This window comes from Tachysurus vachellii, chromosome 17, assembly GCF_030014155.1.
Source record: "Tachysurus vachellii isolate PV-2020 chromosome 17, HZAU_Pvac_v1, whole genome shotgun sequence".
NCBI classification, from domain to species: domain Eukaryota; kingdom Metazoa; phylum Chordata; class Actinopteri; order Siluriformes; family Bagridae; genus Tachysurus; species Tachysurus vachellii.
Genome location: NC_083476.1, coordinates 16,322,852 through 16,347,936, shown reverse-complemented (window position 1 = coordinate 16,347,936; position 25,085 = coordinate 16,322,852). Strand labels below are relative to the sequence as shown.

Genomic DNA, 25,085 nt, shown 5'->3' with positions numbered 1-25,085 from the left:
TGAACTACTATTAATGTGGAAAAATCATGATGTTTTCCATTTATCATAAAGAGTAAAGCATAGAGATCATGGAACATATCATTGTTGGATGCCAAAACCATCTGTATTCTTGGATACAGGGTTAAACACTAGAAAGCAATTCCTCTTTGACAGAAAATTGCCTCAAAATGCCAATCCAATAAAGAAGCTGGTATGCCACTTTACCAAACTGGGCTGAAAACATCTTCAGAAGAATGGCTAATATTTATAATCAGAAAGCTGCAAAATTCATTCAGGCTGTCTACACAACTAAAGTTATTCCTTATGATGACCCCCACTGCTGAATTGTAATTTAAAACGTTTCCTTTCAATACATTTCTATATAAAGTACCTGGCCAATAATTAGGAACTTCTTTATATTTCGTTCTCATCAGATTTTGGCACCATATTGTAGCCAACCATGATGACATTAAGTACAATTGCTTCCTGAACACTGCCTCCTGCTGCGATTCTTATACAGATGATTGAAAAAGATAAGCATTCCTGATATTTACCAGTGACAAGTCTTAACATTTTGTACCATATTTAGCCCCTGTGATCCAGCCATCTAAGCTTCCATACTAACATCTATAAAAGTAGACAATTTCCTTCAAATTCGAATTACATCAATAAGGCAAATAAGCAGTTGAATGGACTGAGGCAGCACATTGGAAAAGGAGGCTTTGATATTCGAACAATGGGCTAGCGAATAGTGAATAAGCTGTTGCTTACCATCTTCCATCTGAAGCCACTTCGAAGACTACTGAATTGTGGCTGAGCCATGATAGAATTCATGATAGTTTTCTTCTGATACTTTAAGCTTCAAGCGCAATCTGTTATGTTCAATCTGTTAAATTATTTACACAGTACTAGCAAGCAAGTATGATCCATGGTCGAAATAAACCATGATGTTACAGCCTTGCTAACAGTGATGTTATATGATGTATCAAAACAAGCAAAACAAGCATATGTATTAGATGTCTACCTACAACTATTTGCAAGTCAAAACACCTTTGTCAAGGCAAGGTTGAGAGTGGCCTCTATTAATTACATGCAGCTCTAACATTATCCCAGTTGTCAAAGTTTATTCCGAGATGACGTTGTCATTTGATAAGACATTTATCTGGCCTGAATCAACGACTGTAGTCTCTTAGTTACACTCTGAATCCTATTAATACAATGTGTTTGTGGCCAATGAATCAGCTATCAGCTTGGTGGTATTTTAATTCTCAAAATAATCCAGCTGATGATTGTTCAGTTCACTTCTTGAAAGAATCTACTTTCAGCCACCTACAAGTTTTTACAAAGTGATTTAAGTGACAACAAACTCCTTCTTACCGTACACTCCTGGCCAAGTTCTCCTCAGACGTGAATTCTACCAAGACATCCTTCTACACAGAAAAGCTTGAAGCTTCGGCACAAGACCCTCATGCCAGGTGATTCATCCCCAGGTCATGACCTTGTTATATCCCTGCACAACGATCTGATCTCCCCTTCAGCCACAGCTCGCAACCTTGGGGTATCCATGGACAATAAACTGTCCTTTTCCTCTCATGTTGCTAATGTGACTCGCTCATGTCGGTTCCTTCTCTACAACATGACCACGAATTCGGCCATTTTTGTCCACACAGGCTGCTCAGGGACTTGTTCAGTCTCTTGTCATTTCAAGACTGGACTACAGCAACTCACTGCTAGCAGGTTCACCAATGAATGCAATTCATCCTCTGCAAATGATCCAAAATGCAAATTCCTTTTACTGAAACTTAGTAAGCCCATTTCAGATCAGAGTCGTCTTAAAGTGTTGTCACTTGAATTTGTCAGAAAATCAGGCTTAATCCATGTTGGTGTAGTCTTCCTAAAGTAGACATCTTATATTTAAACCCTCAATGAAACTATAATATTGCTAAATCCATATTATTGTAGATATTTAAGTTACGAGTCTAATATGTTTTATAATATTATAGATAATTTTAAAAAAAAACAACTCTGTAGTGAGGTGTACGGAAAAAAAATTACAGTTAAAGTTTATAAAAATAAATATATATGAAATCAACATCTGGATTCTATTAATTGAATGAATTCAAAGAAAAACTTAGACAACTCTTGTGTGTTTTTTTTTTTAACTAGAAAACTAGTCTATGTTCATTACTACTGATCTCTCATTACCTTTTATGATGTATTATATACTACCAAAGACAATATTTCCTGTATTTGCAGTGTGTGGTTTCCTGTTGAAATTATACTGAGAGCTTTTGACACATCAGGCCAACAAACAGATAGCACAAGCTGTTTCATTTTGGGCTTGATAGCAGTGAGGGAAGAATGATCAGGCATATAATGGCTTTTTATTTATTTTTATTTATTCAAAAATGACATATTTAGAATTACACTTTAGAGGTTTGAACCTAGTAACCTGTTTAAAAAAGTGTGTAAAATAATTTTTAATTATAATTCAATTAATTATGTTTTCAAACTTTTGTTTCTAACAAGCATTTTTTAAGACTGGTAATAAATTACAGCTGGGGATGAGGTAACAAATAATAATAAATGATAGTGAATGAACTAACTGAAGCTTCTGTAAGCTTCCTGGTGGCTCACTGAGTTGTGACACATAAGTAAGAGCACATCAGGAGGCGTGGCTTTGGGAAACCTGTTGGAGGTGAGTCATTTTCTGTTTGTTCTCCTCCCAGTGGACAACATGGCGCACTGAACATTCATCACCTGCGCTTTTCACGGCTCGGTAGTTATACTTGTACCGTAGCCTCATGAACAGTTTCTGAGTAAAAAGTAACGATTAGACTAGATTACATTTCCGGCGTGTGTTTTGAACTTGGACCAGATGAAACCCTTAGCGGAACCATGTAACGAGCATCAGAAGAAAAGCTCCGGAGAGATGATGGCGAATGAAGCGGTACCTGTTGGGAACACCGGAGAGGTGAGTGCTGAGTGCTGGAGAAGATAGAAGAAGCGCACTGGGGGTTAACACGACTTCTGTCAAATTTATTTATACATATCTATTCTTATTCTTAGGTATTTAAAAAAAACATTTCGACGTAAAGGCGAAGTTCTTGCCTTGCTAGTTGAGATTGAAGAAGATATGCAACTTGTTTGGCTTCATTTTTTTTTTTAGAACGTAAAGCTACAACACGCAGGACATAATAAAAGCCTATGGCGTGAGAGCAGGGTGCTAATATTTCCGGTTGTGTGACACAAAAGCATGAAATAAGTTGCCTAAATGTAACCGCATCGCCTAAAAGTAACCACATAGTCTGGTGATTTTTACTTTACCTACAGTTTCTCTCGCTACTGTTTATAATACAAAGCGCTTAAACTATACACTCATGGTGTTTGTAGTCAAATCAGGAGTCTCACTATTGGGTGCAGAGACACTCAGGACTGCAAATGAACCCATATTAAGTTTCTTATTGGAAGTTATTTATTTTCTAATCTGTGCAGGTTGTTATTTGGTTCATTCATGTTCAACAATATTACTTAGTAACTATTAGGAATGATGTAGTAACTACAGTGAAATTAGTTGTAAAGGTTTGTTGTTATAAGAGAATTGTGTAATTCTGTAGTCATTGATGCATACTGGGATGTTAGGTGCTAAATCGAGCACATATAATGACAAATTAAATTTCATTGTTAACGAAGCTAGGAAATGTACTATTTAAATAACAACAAAAAAGTATTTTAATTCACATTAGAACAGGTTTAAGTCTGAGTGAGTGTTTATGATGTAAACATATCTCATGGTTCTAAAAGAAAAATACAATAACACGATACTTACCCCAATACTGAGACCAAAACCTTGAGTTTCGTCTGATACTGAATCCATGCTTTGCGGTGAGAGCTAAATAAATCTGAGATTTTAAAACTGAAAAATGAAAGTGGACATTTAAAAAAATATTTGAACACTACATTTTTAGCATTTATAACAAAAACTACATTTTTGACAGTGTTGAATGAATTTTTTTCAACCTCCTTTTTTAGCTGTTAAAAGGTCTGAACACTTCTGCTCTAGTGCTTGTGTTAACTCCATTGTTTCAGCAGTGATCATTTATGCAAAGCAGTTAGTCTGTGACTTTGGATTTCTCCACCTTCCTACTTTTTACCATTTTTTTCAACATATCTGTAAATAATGTCAACTTATTTTTTTAAACAACCCATTTACTCTCAGATGAGGCATATGTGTGATTAAGGTGAAGCTCTCTAACTTGTTTCCTCTTGTGAGATATTGTATACAAAACCACATGTCTCAGTTGTTCCCTGGCAACCGAGTTACTTCCCTTTCAGTATTTTACACAGCGCAACGCTGGTGATGTCACCATTCCCACCCAGATAGTTTGCAGAGGGTCACACCCAGTTTTCAAGGCATTTTAAAGCTGCCAGTAAAAAGAGTGCACTTCTCATATCTAGGGTGGTGATAACTTTTTGTATAATACAATTAAATTCATATTTATTTGTATGGCGCGTTTAACAGTGGACTCAAATCAGCTTTATAGAACATTAGAAATATTGCAAGAAAAAAGGATAATAAGTACAAATGCTTAACATTATACAAAGATTTATACAAAGATTCGAGATTAATGGTGTATATATTTAAATGTGTTTATATTTATCCCCAGTGAGCAAGCCTAATCTTAAATCAGTAATCAGTAAAGCAAATCTAATCTTGCCATAGTAATATTATGTTGCTTTAAATACCTTTGTGACAGTTGATAAAAATGGAGGATGATTAAAATGAAAAATATTTCATAGACATAATAATAGATTAAACATAAAAAGAACCATCAAATTCCAATTATAGTTTGGAGCAGGTTAATTATCCAGTCACAAATAGTAATTATATTTTACATAGTAATTACTCTGCAATGCAATGTTAATTAAGCTTGTATAACCTCTGTCAGCCTTCCAGTGTAGAAAAAAGAAAATACAGACCCTGTAAAGACTGCAGCCCAGAATACATTTTTGAACCCAAGTCAACAATTTAAGCCTTCAAAATCAATAATTAAATAATTGTATAGTCTGTGTATTGATAACCAGAGCAATGCTTCTATAAATAAGCCAAAGCTGATTCATACACCACTAGAAGATGGAAAAAAGTGTTTGAAAACTAATACAAGTCTGACTGGTTTCTGTTTTCTGTCCTTGATAGGGTCAAACCCAGATGAATGGGTTCTCTGTGCCTCGTGATGTGAGCAGTCCTGTTCCACAGTCGCAGCTTGCGTCCTCGCCTGTCCATCAAGGACCGGTCAACCTTCCCAGAGGGCAGTGGGGTGGCAAGTATGAGTTTCTGCTCTCCTGCATCGGCTATTGCGTCGGCCTGGGAAATGTCTGGAGATTCCCTTACCTTTGTTACCGGAATGGTGGAGGTGAGTTTTGGCCTGCAGGGTGAAATATCATCTGAACGTTTGCATTCTGTGATTAGTGCATAATTATTATTCTTCTATTCAAACTGTTACTGGAAGTCAAGAAAGCAGGAAATATTGTTGCTATGCATATAACAGTGCAATTACTTCCCCTGTCATCCTGCATAACTAATAAAACTGGTTCCCAGCTAGATGATAATTAAACCCTGGAATTTGGAAGAGGTTTGTAAAATTGACATTTCCAGCATTGCAGCACAGAAAACACTTACACGTGATGTTCTAAAATTATTACTGTAAAACAATAACCTTTATATTGTTTGTAATACGACTCTGATATAATTTGAAGCATCCATGCACTTTAAGGAATACCCTGGAGTATAATCATTTCATCTGTAGCGTGTATGTCTTTACCACAGACAGGAATTTCAACATTTTGTTTAACTGAGCTGAACCGAGGGGAAAAAAAAAAAGAAAGTAAACCAGTTAATGAGAACTCACTTATATAAAGGAAGGCTTAAACAATTAAAAAGTGGAACTACATAGCGAAACTGTACTTGTCATTTTAATGACATTTTAGATGGCAGTAAAGCAATATATTTAAAAGTCAGTTATTTACACATTCCCAAAGGCTTCATTACACCACCAGGCTGTAACTGGGACATGTTTATGACCATGTGTGTATGATGAATTATACAGATTTGCAACTTAATTAACATGTAATTCATAAAAACATTCTCCACTAATACATACTTTGGATAAATATCTACTGACAATTATCTTCTTTAGCAATGTTATCATTTGAGAAAAATCTTTTACAGACTCTGGTCTTGGGTGTGACTCGCAGATATAATGGAGATGCATTATGTTGCGTTAAATTTACAGCATTTGGCAGACACCCTTATAAATATCCTTATATTTTATATATCCTTATAGATTTAAGGGCCTTGTTTAAGGGCCCAAATGTGGCTTGAACTCTGATTGTCTAATCAACAGCATAGATCCTTAACCCTGGGTTTAACCATGAAGACACCCATTTTCTGACAGGATATAACAATCCAACTATCATAATATGTCACTGGGAAGTAAAAAGACACTAACCAGGACTGTGTTTTTATTGGGAAAACAACTGCAAAGTGAAAACACCTCAGCTAATAGCTGAAACGTCTACTAACGACATGGTCACTTTTTTTTTTTTTTTTTTGCAAAAGCTTGTAAAAACAATGTGCTACATTAAAAAACCTGTAGGGAGAGGAAAAGGACTATAGCAACACATAGTCTTACCTGAGGTTTGTCTTGATTGTCTGCTTTAGTTTGTTTTAAGTCACTTAACCGGCTCACTTTCTGGCCATACACTAATATTAAATTAGCTACCACTTTTTACATTTCCAGGCAACCAAACCATGAGGCTGGGAAACCAGACCATAGAGTTTAATTGGCCAGGGGCTAGAGGTTTAATGTACAGATGTTTCTGTGCAAATTTGCTTCGTCATAGTGTATTTTCGTTTTTATTTCTACATTACAAACCGATTCAACAACAGAACTGAACACATTTCTATTTCTTCTCTCTCAAGGCTCACAGTCCAAATATCTTAAATGATTCCTAAATAAAACGGCACTGTTGCATTAGTCTAGTTTAGTTCCTGTTAGTGTTGCTGTGATTCATGCAGTCTTGTTTTCCTAACAGGTTTTCTCATCCTAGACTCTCAGTCTGGCCTGGAAAATGTGCCTGTACACCCCTGCTTATACAAGGGTTTTCTTTACTTAATAATAATCAATAAATTAAGATTTAAATGAAATAAATACGGTATATCAGTCAGGTTCATGATGGAGCTACACCCAGGATTCTGTTCCCAAACATTCATTGTGTGAATGAAAACTACTTTAAATCATTTTAAGTAGAACAAAAATACTTGCCATTATTTCACTGTTAGAGTTAACAGTAACTTATCTTCCCATACCTTCAGAAGTCAGAGGAATATTAAAATGAGGAAATGTTAATTGAGCTAATGAAAAGACTGAACAAATGACAATCTAATCAGAAGGTAAGGAGGTTGTGGTAGCTTAGGGGTTACAGTGTTGGACTATTGACTGAAAGGTTGTGAGTGTGAATCCCAGGTCCACCAATCTGCCTCTGCTGGGCCTCTGAGCAAGGCCCTCAACCCTCAATTGCTCAGTTGTATAAAATGAGATAAAACATAAGTTGCTCTGGATACTTGCTCTGGGGCAGTAGTGGCTCAAGTGGTTAAATACAGGGATAACAAAAAACATGATTTATTAAAGAAAAAAGAGAAACACAGACAGGGAAACAAAAATCACGAAAGGAACGGTAAAAACAAACAGAAAACACCAACTGAGCCAAACAAGGAATAGACAGAAAAAAACAAGGAGAAAATAAATAGCCAATAAATTAATGATAGCCAATTAGGAGCAGGTTAGTAGCGACAAGCTCACGTGACACACAACACGCTACAGTGAGCCTGATGTTTGCAATGCAATGATGGTGGGATGTGTAATGAGTAGCAGGTATACTTACAGCAGTTGTGGGGCTTCACACCACTTTATAATGAATAAATTACCTATAAACCTACACACCAAATATAATCCAAAAAATGCTTTATACAAATCATTCTGCAGGTAATGGCATGTTTTTCTGCTGCTACAGGTGTGTTTCTCATCCCGTACTTCATAATGCTCTTCTTCACGGGCATGCCCCTCTTCCTTATGGAGCTCAGCCTGGGTCAGTATGGAGCTGCAGGTCCCATCACCGTCTGGAAGTGCTGCCCGCTGCTCAAAGGTACCAGCATACTTGACTGTGGTTCATACATTCGTTCATTTTGGGGCTTATTTTCTAGTTCACAAAAAAATATTTTATATTCACTGAATTCTTCTGGAGTAAAATCATTCTCCAGTAGCCAAGGTATGGATAATTTGTATAACTGGATCATTACAAATTCCTGAAGCGTGTTTACATCTGTACTAATGTGATCATTATTCACGTAGTGTGTATTCAGGCTTTTAAGCCATTGACACGATTTCTGATCAATATCAAAACAGGTTCATAGAAATGAATGAAACATAAAACACCTTAACATCTTACATAACGTCTTAATATAACAACATAGAGAGGTTTATTTGAAAAGTAATCAAATTTTGGACTAACCAAATGTTTGATTTTTTTTTTACATAGTCACATTCTCAAAATGATATGAGTTGAAATTTGAGGCTGTAAAAAAATGCTAAGTCACTGGTCACTGTGTCTCCAGGGATTGGTATCGGGATGCTCTGTGTGTCCACGCTGGTGTGTCTTTACTACAATGTCATCATCGCTTGGACATTTTATTACCTGGCAAGTTCTTTTCAGAGCCCGCTGCCATGGTCCTGTGATGCTATTGCTAATGCTGCTCTGTGTGGGGTGAGTGTAATATACCTGCCATCCAGACACTGAATTCCTTCTTTAATAAAAAACACTTAATAAAAAAGGAAGATATAACTAAACTGTACTTGTACTTATTCATATTACCTTACTGTCTGTTTATGATCCACAGAACAAAACCAATGTCACACATTCCCTTAGTGCATCTGAGGTCTTCTGGAAGTAAGGATTCTTATGGACATTTGCTGTATCACTGTAGTTACTGTTGAGGTTTAGTTTTTGTGTCAAATTATTTTATTAAATTAATGTTAGTTTTAATAATTTGAGGTCTTGGGACAAATTAATAATTGTGATTTCTCCTAAATTAAATTCAGAGTCATTATTGCTAGATTTTAGTGTATATCACTTTTAAAAAAAATCACTTTAAATATGTTAATATATTAAAATCCTTATCCTAAGATATTAACTACTTTATACTATGCACATAGAAGCTGTTAATGTTATGTCTAATGGGTTCAGTTGTTCACCACAAGTGCTACAGTGCTATACATCATGTTTTTGTTCACTTCTCTTACCCTAGAAACCCAGATATGGCTTTAGACTTAAGGCCATTGTATACATTTGTTTAACTCTCTCTCTCTCGCTCTCTTTCTCTGTGTGTGTTTTGCAGTGAACGTGTCCTGGGTGTGGTGAACAGTGAGGGCCTGAATGACCCTGGTCCAGTGAGGTGGCAGCTTGCTTTGTGTTTGCTGGCTGCTTGGGTCATCATATTCCTGTGTATCCTGAAGGGCATTCACAGCTCTGGCAAGGTAACATCCACTGCATCTGATACACACTACCTAACATACACACTGTCACCTACTCAGTCTAACCTGCTCAGTCTCATACACGTATTCTGATAAATAATCATCTATAGATCTTTCTTGACATGAATTTATTTATTTAGGCTGCTGCATCTGGCAAGCAGCTGTTGTATTATATACAAGTTACATTAGTGATCTTTCTTGTTTTAGAGCCTGTATAGCTGCTTTGGAAAGTTTCAGACATGACATAGCACATGACTTGATCTTTTTTGACATCACTCTGTTATGTATTTCATAGTTTAACTGTCTCACAGGTTTACCGGTTAGTATCTAGGCAGATATAGATTTGTTATTACACACAAAGCATATTAGCGCGCGTTAGCTTTTGCAGCACTAGTTATATTTTAAGTGTACACATTGTCTAGGTAATGATAGGGTAATTAATTTAACTTCCTCTTTTCCAGGTGGTCTATGTGACAGCCACGTTTCCCTACTTTGTGCTGATTGTTCTGATTATCAGAGGTGCCACTTTAGAGGGCTCACTCCAGGGTGTAGCCTTTTACCTCACTCCAGTCTGGGAGCGACTGGCTAACGCACAGGTACATGCAATGCTATCAAGCCTTTATATTTTGCAATAGATAGCTTTATTCTGAAAAACTAATTTTGTGATTTTATGGGTTTGTGTAGGTGTGGAATGATGCAGCCTCACAGATCTTCTACTCACTGGGCATTGGAGTAGGAGGACTTCTTTCTATGGCTTCCTACAATAAATTTGACAATAATGTCATCAGGTTAGTCCTCTTTATTATAATCCTTATTATCTTCATTGTTTTTTTTTAACTGCGCTTTCTAGGCGAATTCAGTGATTAAATCTTAATTTCATTTGCAGGGACACACTAGTCATCACTATAGGCAATTGTGCCACCAGCTTTTTTGCTGGCTTCGCTATCTTTTCTATCCTGGGTCACATGGCCTGGAAGAAGGGTGTGCCTGTGGAAGAGGTAGCTGATACAGGTGTGTTGTTTTCCAACAAGTCAGCAGACACACCCCATTCTACTACACTCTGCTCTTGGGATTTGGCTCAACTGAAACATTACATATTGAATTCCAAGGAAAATGAGTTACCTGATCCTGGGTTAAACATCTCATCGATTATGTGCTTGATCTCCTCTCAGGTCCAGGCTTGGCGTTTGTAGCTTATCCAGAAGCCCTGGCTCTTCTGCCTGGTTCAGTTTTCTGGGCCATTCTGTTTTTCCTCATGCTCTTTATGCTAGGAGTAGACACACTGGTAATACCCTATTTATTTACATTGATCTCTCTTCAGTGTTATATTGTTTTTGTAAAAACCTTGGGTACACTAATGGAGTTCTAAGTCAACCTATGTATAGTGACTTAGTAATAATAGTTATGTTTTTTTAAATTATGAACTTACTTAAGAAGATGAACACAAACAAGTCTGTTTGCAGAACCGTTCCTCATTCTACTTCATGATGTCTATACAGCATTTGCAAAGATGTTTTAAACCAATGGTTTTACGACATTGTTAACACACATTTGTTAAGCAGGATGGCTGGTTTTAGATAATACCCCATGCAGTGTTGTAACTTCCTGCCATGCTGATGAGAATAGTAACAACAGTTTAGTTTTGCCTTTGTTTCTCTCTCTAGTTTGGTAATATGGAAGGTATTACCACAGCAGTACTGGATGAGTTTCCTCAGCTCAGAGTCAATATGAAGCAGAAGACCATTTTCTTGGCCCTACTCTGCTTTGGCTTCTACCTGATGGGACTGTTACTGGTAACTGATGTGAGTGTCTCCTAGCTCTATTTAATTAATAATGTGAAATACACAATAACATGCTGTTAAAAAGTGTGCGTGACCATGTTTGATATTAATTCCTGTGCATTTCTTCTTAACAGGGAGGGATTTACTGGTTCACCCTCATAGACTCATTCAGCACCAGTTTTGGTCTCATCATCATCACTCTGTTCATGTGTCTGGGCATCTCATTCTTCTATGGTGTGCCTCTTATCGCTGTTCTTTCCATCTCACACTTACACTTGTCCTTTAACGCCGGAGCATATTATGTAGAGGTTTCACTCTGGAGAAACGTTACCTCAGCTTGCTGTATTTGCCTGATTTTAGTATCAAGCATTCATATTTTCACAATTGTTAAGGACCATTAGTCACTATTAAGCTACCAACAGTGCACAATTGGCTATGTGTTCTGGGTGGATGGAATGGAGTTTGCCATACATGCTTTCCTTGTCAATCACAGCAACACCAGCCAATCGTGTTTGTCTGTGAACTCATGTATGGATGAGGGTAGACAGAAAGTTCCTTCGTAGCCCTGTCAGGTAGCATGAACAGCAGTTCAAAAAGATGTAGTTGGCTGCAGCGGAAGCATGTCTCAGCCTGTGGGTAGCTGCCGTATTATAGAAGACAGCCATCTGTAGGGTGGGATTTGGCAGCTGACCAATTTGAGGGTAAACTGCGATGGGATTTTCATTTAGGCTGAAGGAGAAATGTATACTATAGTATATAATACAGTATTGTTGTTTATGCAGCAGCATTTAGTACTGACGAACAAAAAAATGGTATAGACGGGAAACTCTATATCTGGTACTCCATAGTTTTCACATTTGTCAACTTTTAGGAATACAGAGTGACAGAATTCCTCTGCAGATTTTTCAAGTCATTATCAACATCTTCATGACATTGTACACCCTCTCTTATATTGTAGAACCAAATGGGTGAATAGTGTGTAAAGGGATATTTTGCATGTTTTGTTTAACTCAGGAGTGAACCAATTCTGCCAGGACATAGTGGACATGATCTGTCCCTGCCCATCCTGGTGCACCAAACTGCTGCTCTACTTCAAAGCATGCTGGGTTTTCTGCACCCCCTTCCTGTTACTGGTGAGTACAGTGTGTGGATTTGGTTTTTGGATGAAATTCCAGATATTATACAGCTTTCTTTTCAGACACTGTGGGGCTTCTGCACCACACTGTGACGCAGTTGGTTAGGATGCTTTTAATGTTTAAGAACACTTGTTAAGATCCTGGGAGATAGATGTGCTTTCTTCTCCTCAGGAATTAAAGACTCTGTTGTACCATTCTAACTAGAACCAAAGTATTATGATATTAGATGACGTCTTGAGTAGTACTTTAAATATGTAAGTTAGTCTGTTTAACCTAAAGCATGCTTGCAGAGGTCCTAACCTTCTGAACCATAAACATGCACCTGAGAGTAGCTTGAAACAAACACCATGTCAGCTTGTGTTAAATAATTTATTTTACCTGTGACATTCTATCTCTCTGCTTTCCTCCTCAGTTTGTTAATGACTTGCAGGTCTATTGTATAGATACTCATTATGAAATATTGTGTATTTTACCCCATGTAGTTCATCTTGACCTACATCTTCATTGAGATGTACAGAACATCCCTGTATTATGGTTCATATCAGTACCCAACATGGGGCAAAGGGCTGGGGGTGTGTATGGGCCTCATCTGCTGCCTGCAAATCCCCATCTGGGCCATTGTGGCTGTCTGGAAAGAGTCTGGCACCATGACGGAAGTGAGTTTTCACTTGGGACAAACCTATGATGCAAGCAAGAAACCACAAAATCTAAATATTTTATAATTTTTCAATACCGAAACACATTAAAGGGGCCGTTGGCCATGCTTCCCTGTGTCCCTCTGTCTTTCAGCGCTTCCAGAAAGCCATCCGACCGCTGAACTCCTGGCGAGACAACAACCAGGGCAATGGCGCTCAGGCGCAGAGCGTAGAGCCTGAGAGAGTGGAAGGACCCTACACCGTCAACCTGACCGATATGGACTTCACTGCGATGACGTGGGAGGCGAGTGAGGCATAATCACTGTGCCAGTGTGAGAAGGCTGAACTGCACCTTATTGTTAAAGGATATGGATTTCGAAGCCTTATTTATGGTCACTGGAGCAAGATCATACTATGGGGACCAAAAATATGTTCTCATTATAAAATGCACTATATGTTTTTTTAGTGCATTGACAGTGACTATTTCCTTAAAGGAACTTAACAAAACTGGAAATAAGGCATAAGAAATGCTCATCAGTTCATATTTACAACCACAGTCACTGCTCAGAAAGCAGTAAGCGCTTCCCCAATGGGGATTTTTTTTAATAACAATTAATGCAAGTTAAACTTTTAAAAATGTTACCATGGTGGGACATCCAACTGTCTTCAACCTGCCTTTGAGAATTGAGTTTGAATCCAAACACTAGGCCTGGAGACCAAAGCAGCATTATTAAGCCTGCTGTCTGGGAGGAATACAGGGATATACCCTATGTTCACGCTAGCAAGTTGCTCATGTTGCTTGTAATTTCTCTCTTGTTGCAACTGCCTTTGGTCATGCACAGTCCAGCAGTATTTTCCTTTTATTAACTCTAACGAGAAACAGGGATAGCCAAAATTTATAACCTTGAGCTCACTCTGACCTTTAAACTCATGGCCTTTGCTTTTGAGCTACGTTGCATGCTAAAAGTTCATACTAGCTGGCTAACTGTACTAGCTTCCTACTGTCACCAGAATCACTGATGATGTTACAGTACTTCCTTCCAAGCTTTTTGTTCTTAAAATCTTATTCAAAGAAATCATATACTTGACACCATCAGACGAAACATCTTCCATTTTTGCATGTCAAACATTGTGAGAATTAATTACAGGTATTATGTAATGTCCTGAACACAGAACTGTCACTTCATTGTGTTTCATTCCTTTATTAATGTAGAATTTTGAAAATCTTTATTGTCTAGCTTTTACCTTTGTGCTCTCTACTGTGGCTGGAATTTCACCACACATAGGAAAAAATAATGGCTTTGTTACTTTAGTGTGAACATCGGGCTATTTCCCTTTTCCTCTGTAAATCAGAGCAAAGCTAATTAACACTGAGCTCCAGTGTGTGTTCGATGCTCTGTGCTGATGTGGCTGGAGAAATGAAAACACAAAAAAGGACTGGTAGGACTTCCCGGACTGGTAGCCGTCATGCAACAGCTGTACAACCTGATTATGTGGACGATGTTGTGGGAAATGACAACAACATGGAAAAGAAATTATTCATTCAAAATGAAATAAATATTGCTTAGATACATATAAGATTTGCAATGTCATACAGTTTAACAGCAGTATTTCTCACTAAAACACCATTACCGCTTCATAAATATTGCTAATTGGCCTAAACTTATAGACATGGAAAACAAACCTGAATTGTATTTTAATTAAAACTCGTGCAAAATATAGAGATTTTATTAATTATTATTATTATTATTATTATTATTATTATTATTATTATTATTATTATTATTGTTAATGTAACAAAATGTATGTCTCTTATGAATAATTACAGGTAATTTATTTTAATTCTATTTTAAAAAATGAAATAATATTAAATAAATCTGTATTACAAAAACTAAAATAACATTGTATAAGAAAGAAACAACCCTGTGTTGAGTAGAACAACATGCAATTTATTCAGTTTTTTTTTCCAAAGTAAGGTGTTAAAGGAGACGATCCGTATTTATTTCAGTATTATACGATCCGTATTTATTTCAGAGATTTATGCTCACTGATACAGTTCCATGATGTCTGATAAATAACCTGTATTTCAGAGCTTTAGTAAATAATAACTACTTCAGTAGAGACAGTGTAGCTGTGAAATAAAAACATACCAGCTGGTGTTTTAAATGATAAAAATTCATCTTAAAACACTGGGAAGTGACATTCACTGTTCACATCGGCAGCATAAGCTACATCGGCTTTTCCACAGACATGATGTCTGTTTACTCCGAACCATGGGTAACGCCTAAATTCGGCATACCTGGAGCGTCTCGCCTCAGAGAAATCTCTGGATTTACGATGAGCTGCACAGAGCAGAGCGCCGCCTTAAGTGTGGTGTTACATCAGACTCCATGCAAACAAGCTGTCATTGTGTGCAGACTGTAGGTCAAAACTTTGCCTCTGGCATTTATGTGGCACTGATTCCTTCTTGCGGATTCGGAGCATACGTCAGTCAGGAAAGATTTCCACTCAGCTACAGAGTAACGACCATGTCCCAGTAAACCAGATGTACTGCTACACTCATGCTATTTTCCAGAAGGGTCTGAGAACTAATTCTGGATCGTACTGTTTTTACATTTTGTGAACTGCTCTAAAACAGTGCTATAAATATTTGCATAACTTAATATTTAAACTAGAATATACTGAAACTAACAGAAATACTTGTTAAAGTTGAAGACAATTAAAGGATTTGGCTAATTAAAGTACTAACCTGATGTAAGTAGTTGGCTGTCAGACAGAGTGCAGCGTACAGAAGAAAAAAGTAGGTCTGAGCAACAAGATACAGCTTGATCAAGCCAGTCTGATTACATGAACGACTGGGTAGGACAGATGCAAAGGCACGTTTAAACATGTCCACTCCTGATGCCAGGTGAAGGAATATATGTGTGTGTGTTCTCTATAGAAAAACCTGCCAGCTCACTTTCTTATACAACTACATGGCTAGCTGTGAGAGAATTAATGTTCATTTTAAAGGTGAAATGGTCCACAACAATCTTCTTAACTGTGTGTATATAGATTTTATATTTTATACACAATTTTATATTTTGATAATTACATTTCTTACTGGCAGTAACAAGAGTTAATATTTGAAATACTAACATGAATTTAAGTCACACTTTTTTTTTTCTATTTGCCCCTTTTGCTTAGACTAAATTGTAAATCCTGATGATTGACGTAATCCACTAGAACGCCATCTGAGCTTTAATGGAAAGGATGAACCTCATGGAAACCATGACCTTTTATGCAAATAATAATGCTCCATATCCCAAATTTCCTTTTCCCTTCAAAACACACACACTTTTATCTACATAATTTTACTACAAGTGCATTTTACTAAACCTAGAGTTAGATTAATAAATAGATTTATTATATTTTGCATTTTAGTTCACATTTAGAAAGGTGTGATGTGAAGGGTTGATGAATCTGCCTCTAAATGTACCTGCATCCTCTTAAAAACTTAAATACTCCGGTGTTTATCAACCTGATCACCTGTTGAAGCTACACCATGTGTGTGCAGTTATCATCTTCTACCGCTTATCCGAACTACCTCGGGTCACGGGGAGCCTGTGCCTATCTCAGGCGTCATTGGGCATCAAGGCAGGATACACCCTGGACGGAGTGCCAACCCATCACAGGGCACACACACACACACACTCATTCACTCACGCAATCACACACTAGGGACAATTTTCCAGAGATGCCATGCATGTCAACATACCATGCATGTCTTTGGACCGGGGGAGGAAACCGGAGTACCCGGAGGAAACCCCCGAGGCACGGGGAGAACATGTAAACTCCACACACACAAGGTGGAGGCGGGAATCGAACCCCGACCCTGGAGGTATGAGGCGAACGTGCTAACCACTAAGCGACCGTGCCCCTGTGCAGTTAGCCTGGGCGAGAATTTTAACACATATGCCTGAACAGAAAACCGGTTCACTCGAAACGCACTGTTTATGGGACTTTTACTGTTACTTTACTGTTATATTAGAGTTTGCATTGTGTTTTATGTAGTCATTTATTTTAAATATTCACTGAAGGAAATCAAAAATCCTATTAGAATTGAGCTTTAAGTAAACAGGCTTCCCTGATCCTTTTCCATATCAACGAAATGTCTTTAAGATCATGTCACTATTAAAGGAGCACCTGTATCCCTGTTGATTCATGCAGTTATCTCATCAGCCAACCAGGTGGTAATAAGGTGACTAGAGATGTGGAAGCCTAGTGGTTAAGTTGTGAATCTATCAATTGGAAGGTTGTGAGGTTGAATCCCAGATCCACCAAACTACTATTGCTGGGCCTCGGAGCAAGGCCCTTAACCCTGAATTGCTCAGTTGTACCAAATGAGCTTAAAAAAAAAGAAAAAAAAGGTCGATCTTAATAAGGGCATCTGCAAAAAGCTGTAAATGATCAAATGTGACAAGGCATTACATTAAATCATACAGATACAGACCAAGGGCTTCGGTTAATGTTCACTTAAATCATCAGAACGGAGAAAAATCTGACCTCTGTCCGTGGCATGGTTCTAGGTACCAGACAGGTTGATTTGAGTATTTCAAGGCTGGCTGTTTTCCTGGGATTCTCACACAACAGTCTATAGATTTTACACACGATGTTGAAAAAACATCCAGCAAGTAGTTGTTCTGCAAGAGGTGAACGGAGACAGTCGAGCTGACAGAAAGGCAACGTTAACTCAAATAATCACTCTTTACATCTGTGCTGAGCAGAAAAGCATCTCAGCATGCACAACACATCGAAACTCAAGGAAGACATGTTGCAACAGGCTCCACTGCTTTCTGCCAAGAACAGGAGTTTACACAGAGTTTACACTACCATGAGCAGGCTTCCTCACACCAAACAAAAAGAAAATAAAGCTTAATACACATATGAAGAGTTGTAGAATATTTGTGCTTGTGCGATTAACAAAAATAAAGCAGTCTAACATTTCCATCCGGTTTCAGCATTTGGTGCTCATATACTGTATATCTGGTGTAAACATGAAAATATAAATACATAACAACAAAGAATAAAATGTACACCAAATGCACAGATTGTTGTAGTATATCTGTGAATGTTATCGTGGTCTTTACTGTATCCACGCCTGTAGACACATGGCACATGTAGCTTGTAATAAAAGAAAAACAAAACAAATATTTAGGATAGAAATTGGGTGACCATATAGAAAGTATCCATATCTGTAAAATAAATTATTTGACAGAAAAATCACACATTTCTGCACAAGGCTAATACTTTTGTTCCCATTAGATGACAATCACTATATAAACCAAATCATTAAAAACAAAATAATCATACAGTAGATGTTCCCTTATACCTATTGCAACAGTACTAATATTTCTAGAATATACAATATCTCTGAATGTGAAGTAGATTTAAATCTTTTTACTCTTTCACTGCATCACTACTGTTTCTTCTGCTTCTGCTTCTGGAAGAGTCTGGTGAAGGTGTGCTTCTTGCGGCTGGAGCTGGACACATCAGCGTCCTCCCCTGTGGAGCCACTGTCCTCGTCCCCTGGGCTCTTCTTGCCTCTGCTGCTCTTCCCTTCTTCAGGTCTGTCTGTATCTACTGGTGAAGTGCTGAGGGAGCGTGTGGATGCGGCTGAGCTCAGGCCGCTGTACTGGGTGTGGATCTCTCCCAAACTGGCACACTTCTCCATCCCGAAGGACCTCTTTGGGAAGATGGGACTGTCTGTCGAGCCGTATCCCGCCCCGTTAGGTCGGGAGAGGGGGGACCTACTGCCCGGCTCTGTGGACGTACCACGCTGACCCTCGCTGTACTGACACAGAGACAGAGACGAGTCCGAGTCCGAGTGGTTCAGCTCCCTGCATTCGTGAGACAGAACAGAAAGATTATTAGGGAACAGAACTCTTTATTTTGTGTTTAACATTCAGCAGTTCAGAATTAATCAAAACTAGAAGGTTTGAGTGCGACACTAAATAGCCATGGCTTAGATGTTAACACGAATTTATTAAAAATACCAAAATAATTAGGGTTAGATTTAGGAGAAAAATCTAAATTATCCAGTCTATAAAATTAATTAAAATCTACTTAGCCCTGCTTGCAGCCAGTCAGCTGAGGCATGTATGATGTTTGCCTTCTGATTCTTTAGTTTGCACTGGATATACTGTGTGATTGTTATCGTTATACAACTAACACACTGTCTTCATCTCTTTATCACCATCATCAATAAGTGTGACTTACTGTATCTATAAATAAAAATAAATGCAGCTATATACTGTAATATAATGGGGCTTGGACAATCAGAGTCTCTATTTTCTTTACTTCTGTTGTTTATTAGTCTTAGGCACTGCCTCCTACAGTTTGGTGGAATTGTACTAGAAAACTGGAAATATACAGTATATATCTGCACTGAGAAAGCTGGAGATTATTCCGCTCTGAACTAAAGTGAGTTCAGAGTTCAGAGTTACCTTAATGGCATCATTTAAAGAAAGTGTTGCTTTGTAATTCTACACTTCGTATTCACATTTTCAAATTTTTTTTATACCTTTCTTGATCTTTATGAATTAATCTGATGGCTGTAAGTGGCAAGTCAACCTGTAATAATGTTTAAGGCTGAAAAACTCAAGTATATCAGGAACAATGAGAACCACACTCCTGGCAAAACACTAAACGATATTCATTTTCAAAAAGAGCAGGTGATTCACACCAACAGGAGGCACAGCAAGCGCGTGAGGTTTGGTGAAGATTACGTGAAGAAGTCTAACTTTACGCAAACAGCGAGTGATGCTTTGAATACCAATGAGCCAGAAAGCAGAAGTGTAAAAACAAACCATTTTTTTTGTCTCTACCAGATATTCATTCCTAGCTGAAAATTATTTTGATCATTTTTAATATATCTGTATGTAACAGCAAACTATTGAAGTATGCTTGGGGAAACGTGTGAAAGTGTATGTAACGGATAACAAATGAGTTTCAGTGCATTAAGGTAAATTGCCAACATGTTATTGTTGAATAACTTTTCATTTGCTGTCAAATATTACTATATTTACAATTTTTAGTTATAAAAACTGATTTATCGAGAGATGTGTGGCCAAAGCACTAGCTAGACACTACCAGTAAAATCGTCTGGTTTGTTTTTTTTCTCTACTGCCTGAATAATACCACAACTCCAGCTTATACAGAAACATGCAGAACTCAGAAACATGGGTGTTGCCACTGAAGAGCAGCATTTAGTCTCAATCTTAGAGCTAGTTATGAGTCACACTTGAGTGGTTAGCTGCACCCTGCTGCAACAGTGTGAGATACCCGCTGCTCTTGGCTCTCCGGTGTTGCTGAGCAGCACTGAACCCCAGGGGTGGGAGGCCGAGCACTGCCTCCACAGAATGGCAGTTAGACGTGCGGAAGAGCAGGCCAGCGAAACGAGAGCCAGAAGAAGAAGTGAGCGACTGTCGCAGAGGAGAAGAAATGGAGGGATGAGATAGAGAAGAGGACAGAGAAGGTACAGGCAGGAACTCCATCTGGCCTATAGAGTGGCTGCGAGCTTGCCGTGCGTGCGGGCGACAGGGGGCCCGAGGGGTGTACAGAGGACCCACTTCACCCTCAGTGTCTTCTACCAACCTCTGAAAGCTCAGCGAAGGGTCAGCGTGATGTGGCCGCGTCACCATCGCACTGGAAGCTGTAGAGAGCATCACACGTTAATGAGCTTTAATTACCCTATTTATTAATAACATGGTACAATAACTTTTTCTGGAGTAGGAAAGTCATACAAATACTAGCAAGAGGGTGTATTAAAGTTAACCTTACGAGAAACTAGAAGATGTGCTACATCTTAGGGCACTTTTACAGCTGCTAGTCTCGGTTCAGTGAGAAATCGATACTTGGTTCTTTTGCTATGTAAAGTGTTCTTAATTTTTGGATAGACAAACAAAATGTGACAATAAATGCTTGAATAATTTATTTAAACTATGTTATCTAATGATTCTTTGTATGCCTGGGGATTTATTTCAACATTTACTTGGCAAAACAGTCAAAAGTCTCTTCACCTTGTTCCATCTCTGTATTTACATTTCAGAAAACACCTCAACCTACGCTTTCGGGTTTATTTAATTATACAGTGAAACCAAATCAAACCAAACAGCTGATGAAACAACAGTATTGATTTTGTTCAGATTTGCTCTCAACACTGTGATGATCATGAGACACAAGCTTTTTTTGTATTGAATTTCTGTTGCAAGTGAACTCTGATAAGTCAGTAAAGCACTTGTGTATGTGAGTGAATACAGATAAAGGTTACAGGAAAAAGAAAGCTGACTAACAGGAAGTGCTAAAAGCTATGGGCTAAAAAAAAAACAGTTGGCATACCAGAAATACTGAACACAATACAAGAAAGATCATGTTAGTGTATCAAAAAGTTCAGTGGATATATAAAGTTTTACAAATACACACACGCACGCACACACACATTCACATGCACACACACAAAATACATATCAGCGGCTGTGACAGCTGTGTTAGCTGCTGATTATAAAGAAAAACGAAGGCATTATTTGCTGTTTATCAAGTTTTTGGGTCAAATAAATCCTATGGTCAGAGTATTTCCCACTTTAAATGGGAATGTTTTGGACTTATTTAGACCAATTTTTAAAAAATATTTATTATAGCCCTTCAGAGTTGTAAGTTGTTGTTGTTGCACTGGATGTAATTCATGAGACCATCATTTAAATAAATGTTGAACATACTACCTCCTACCAACAGTTCTGCTTATAGAAATGAACTGTCAGGCCACACAGCCAACAAACAGCTGTGTTAAACAAAATAAATGGTTTACAGGATCTAGCTCAACTCTAAACTACAAGCCGTAAACATTTAAGGGGGTGTAAAAGCTGCACACAAGCCGTCCCATCAGAATGTGATGTTCCTATGAATAGTGATACTTAAGGACCTCTTTAAAGAGGAATAAGTTCGATAAATAAATAAATATAGTGATTATTACTGTTGAGTGGAGGATGTTTGCTTCAGCATTTCATTTCTCTTCCTGCTCTGTAGGAACTAACTGTGGGTTGTTGACTGTTAGAAATGAGACAGCTTTAGAAATGTCTCAACCAGAAGAAATGTTCAAATACCATATCTTTCCTGTTCAAGCAATCTTAGGGAGAGGAAGTTTGACCTCTTTACACCTTTAAAGTTAACAGGATGTGTGAAATGTCATATGTTGCTCATAAAAACAAGCAAACATTCTGATGTATATAGAGGTTGCACATTTTTAAGGAGCTATTATGTTGTTGTTCCCTCAGCTGCTCCCTGTCCAGGGTCGCCACAGCGCATCATCTGGTCAGCATATTCGATTTAGCACATGCTTTTATGCCGGATGCCCTTCGTGACATAACCCTCCCATTTTTATCCAGGCTTGGGTCCAGCACTGATAGCTAACTATTCAGTGGCTGGATTTGTTCCTTGCCTGGGAATCGAATCCCGGGGCAAAACAGTGAGAGCATGGGCCTGCTGCTGGACTACCAGGGGACTAAAAGGAGCTAGTATAAACACAGTTAAACCACAGTGCTCTGAATGCTTGACTGTGATCGGTCAGAAGATTTAAATAAATTGCCTAAAAAAGTAGCTCTGCCAGTAGCCCCAGTTTATATTAATATGTAACCTCTAATTCATTATAATTTCTAGACTGGCTATTCTGAACTGCCCCTAGGTGTGAATGAGTGTGTGGTTATACAGTACGTGTTAGGTGCCTTGTGATGGACTGGTGTCCTGTCCAGAGCATATTCCAATCTCTCAAAGATAAGTCACTTGACCAAGATAAGTCACTAGAAACTTATGGAATTTTGAATTTAAGATATAGTCCTGAGCCCCTAAAAAAACTCCTTCTAAACGTCATATATTTTAGTTGGACTTTCAGATGCGACTTCCAACAAGTCTGAGTGAAAACCAGACAATATCTATGAAAAACACATGGAAAACGTTTCTAAGCACGTCTGGGCTGACTCAAAGCATGCAAATACTAAGGCTTTAAATCTGTTAAACCTAACGTTGTCCCAAGCCGTGTATGTCCGAGTCAGAAGTGAACCCGCAGATCTACACCACAGGATGCAGTTAAATCCTTTTAATGAAAAATTAAGATGTAGATTTCAAGTGGCTGCTGGTGGCTTAGGGGTTATTAGTACACATTCCACAGAGACTGGAAGAAAACAAGAACAGTTAGGAGGGACATGGAGGGATATGTTAGGATTAGCTGAGATTATATCGAGGTGATTCCAACCAGAATGTTTCCATAGGCTCTCTGATGCCACAGGCCAAAGGTCGCTAACACTCCGGTCCATCTGCCAGGCGGCATCTGTAAAGATCAGGCAGTTAGAACAGAGCTTCATGAACTCCTCACTTCTCCAATAACATTACAGGCTTAAAGGACCAGAGCAGTCATTCAAGCTCTTCTGAGGGAACCTTTGCCAGGTTTTTCATTCAGTGCAGGAGTGTTTGTGTGTTTATGTATGTATATGTGTATGTGTGTGTGGTGACGGCTGAACTCACAGCGAAGAGTTCCAGGGGACAGAATGTCCTCGTCCATGTCATCCAGATCGTCAGAAAGCAGCAGGTGCTGCGGAGGGGCAGTTCTAATCCCCAGGCAGGCAGGGTCCAGGTTGAGGGCTGAGGCCAGATAGGACAGGCCTGGATTATTTACAAGGCTCAAACCTGTGAGAGACTCGATCTGCTGCCAGCGATGCAGCTTCTCCCTCAGAGCTGCTGTTACCTCCCCTAAAGCCTGTCTGTGAGGGGGACAGTGAGAAAGTGATATGGAAACGTATTTGGTGCATGTCACAAGGCCAGTATTTTCTTCCACTGGAACAACTTGGAGCTAATGTTCCTAACTGGATCAGCATAACAATGATAGTATGTATGGCTCATGCTGTGCTCATCAAATACAGACTTACTTGGCTGACAAGATTTTGTGATCGACGTCGTCCAGTGAGGAGCTGTGAGCCAAGTGGAACGTCCCAAACAATGTGCCTCTCTTCTTCTTTATCTTCTCTGCCTGGCGGAAGAAAAGACACAAATATGTACAAAATTTGTGTTTGTGTCCGTGTAAGAGAGAAAGAAAGCTAAAGAGAGAGAGAGAGAGGTGTCTGGATCCAGCCCGGACTTTGGACATGTGCTTTTGTTTATGTTCAGTGTTCATGTGTCTGCCCTGCCCTTGTTTATTCCTCCCTGCCTCTGCACACCTGTTCCTGATGTGTTTAACTGTCTTGTGTATTTAACAATGCCGCAATCCCTATGGCGGCGTGGAATCCTCGTCCTAGGTGTCGCCTCTAGTCATGTCTTGTGTCATGTCTGGTTTTGTCTGTGTCCCTGTTTTGTGTGTTTTATTTATTAAATTAGTTTATTTTAGCTATCCTGCATTTGGGTCTGTTTTATCCCTGTACCGCTGACAGAGAGAGAGAGAGAGAGAGACTCACCCCATCCTTAGCCAGCAGAAGCTGTTTCTCAGCATTCTGTTTCTTTATGTTGTAGTACTGCACCTCCACCTCATGTGTGACCTGCAGCCACTTCTGCAGTAACTCAGGTGGAGACCAGGACCTTGACTCCAGCTCCTTCTCTGCCTTCTTTAGAGCTGTGCGCACCTACAACACACACACACACACACACACACACACACACACACACACACACACACACATTTGCCAAAGTTAAATTTTAAATTGAAAAAATAAAAAGTTTTAATATTTTTATATAACATCAACTACAAACAGTGAAAATTCTGAAGAATACTTTTATATTGTAGTGTTATGTATTTATTTATTTGTTTGTTTGTTTGTTTGTTTATTTATTCAAAATAATGTGTGAGAAATATTAATATATCATTTATCAAATATTATGAGAAATATTAGTTTTAAAAAAATGTGATTCTTTTCAAGTTTTACATTTGTCTGAATATGTAATATG

The 25,085-nt window shown here is 38.4% G+C and overlaps 2 protein-coding genes and 1 long non-coding RNA gene across 6 annotated transcripts in view; 1 reads left to right on the top strand and 2 right to left on the bottom strand.

The window, feature by feature from the left end:
- Positions 1-2,565: 2,565 nt before the first annotated feature.
- slc6a7 (solute carrier family 6 member 7) lies at positions 2,566-14,699 on the top strand. Its single transcript, XM_060890671.1, has 15 exons — positions 2,566-2,953; positions 5,177-5,393; positions 8,053-8,184; positions 8,654-8,802; positions 8,936-8,985; positions 9,434-9,572; positions 10,031-10,165; positions 10,254-10,357; positions 10,456-10,580; positions 10,742-10,854; positions 11,234-11,371; positions 11,485-11,584; positions 12,365-12,483; positions 12,969-13,142; positions 13,276-14,699. The coding sequence occupies exons 1-15, from the start codon at positions 2,858-2,860 to the stop codon at positions 13,438-13,440; spliced, it is 1,956 nt and encodes a 651-aa protein (XP_060746654.1). The 5' UTR covers positions 2,566-2,857; the 3' UTR covers positions 13,441-14,699.
- On the bottom strand, positions 2,833-4,175 carry LOC132859757 (uncharacterized). The gene is made up of 3 exons (XR_009649760.1): positions 4,000-4,175; positions 3,809-3,895; positions 2,833-2,967 (listed from the first exon to the last, which is right to left on the bottom strand). It is a non-coding gene; the product is annotated as an uncharacterized LOC132859757 (long non-coding RNA).
- Positions 14,700-15,049: 350 nt separating the features above from the next.
- Positions 15,050-25,085, bottom strand: part of stim1b (stromal interaction molecule 1b) — a 31,974-nt gene continuing 21,938 nt past the window's right edge. For 3 of the 4 annotated variants that reach the window (XM_060890667.1, XM_060890670.1, XM_060890669.1), the window contains 6 exons: positions 24,599-24,763; positions 24,077-24,177; positions 23,676-23,911; positions 23,407-23,481; positions 20,757-20,814; positions 15,050-19,000 (listed from right to left, as the gene is read on the bottom strand). In XM_060890667.1, the coding sequence (XP_060746650.1) occupies positions 18,580-19,000; positions 20,757-20,814; positions 23,407-23,481; positions 23,676-23,911; positions 24,077-24,177; positions 24,599-24,763 (1,056 nt within the window). In that variant the 3' untranslated portion in view covers positions 15,050-18,579. The remainder of the gene's footprint in view (positions 19,001-20,756; positions 20,815-23,406; positions 23,482-23,675; positions 23,912-24,076; positions 24,178-24,598; positions 24,764-25,085) is intronic. The other variant, XM_060890668.1, reaches the window with a different exon arrangement.

Bases quoted from the DNA above. Each gene is read 5' to 3' on its own strand.
- slc6a7 (XM_060890671.1), top strand. From the start codon at position 2,858: ATGAAACCCTTAGCGGAACCATGTAACGAGCATCAGAAGAAAAGCTCC. The intron at 5,394-8,052 runs GTGAGTTTTGGC...CTGCTGCTACAG, and splicing joins TTGTTACCGGAATGGTGGAG to GTGTGTTTCTCATCCCGTAC. The intron at 10,581-10,741 runs GTGTGTTGTTTT...ATCTCCTCTCAG, and splicing joins GGAAGAGGTAGCTGATACAG to GTCCAGGCTTGGCGTTTGTA.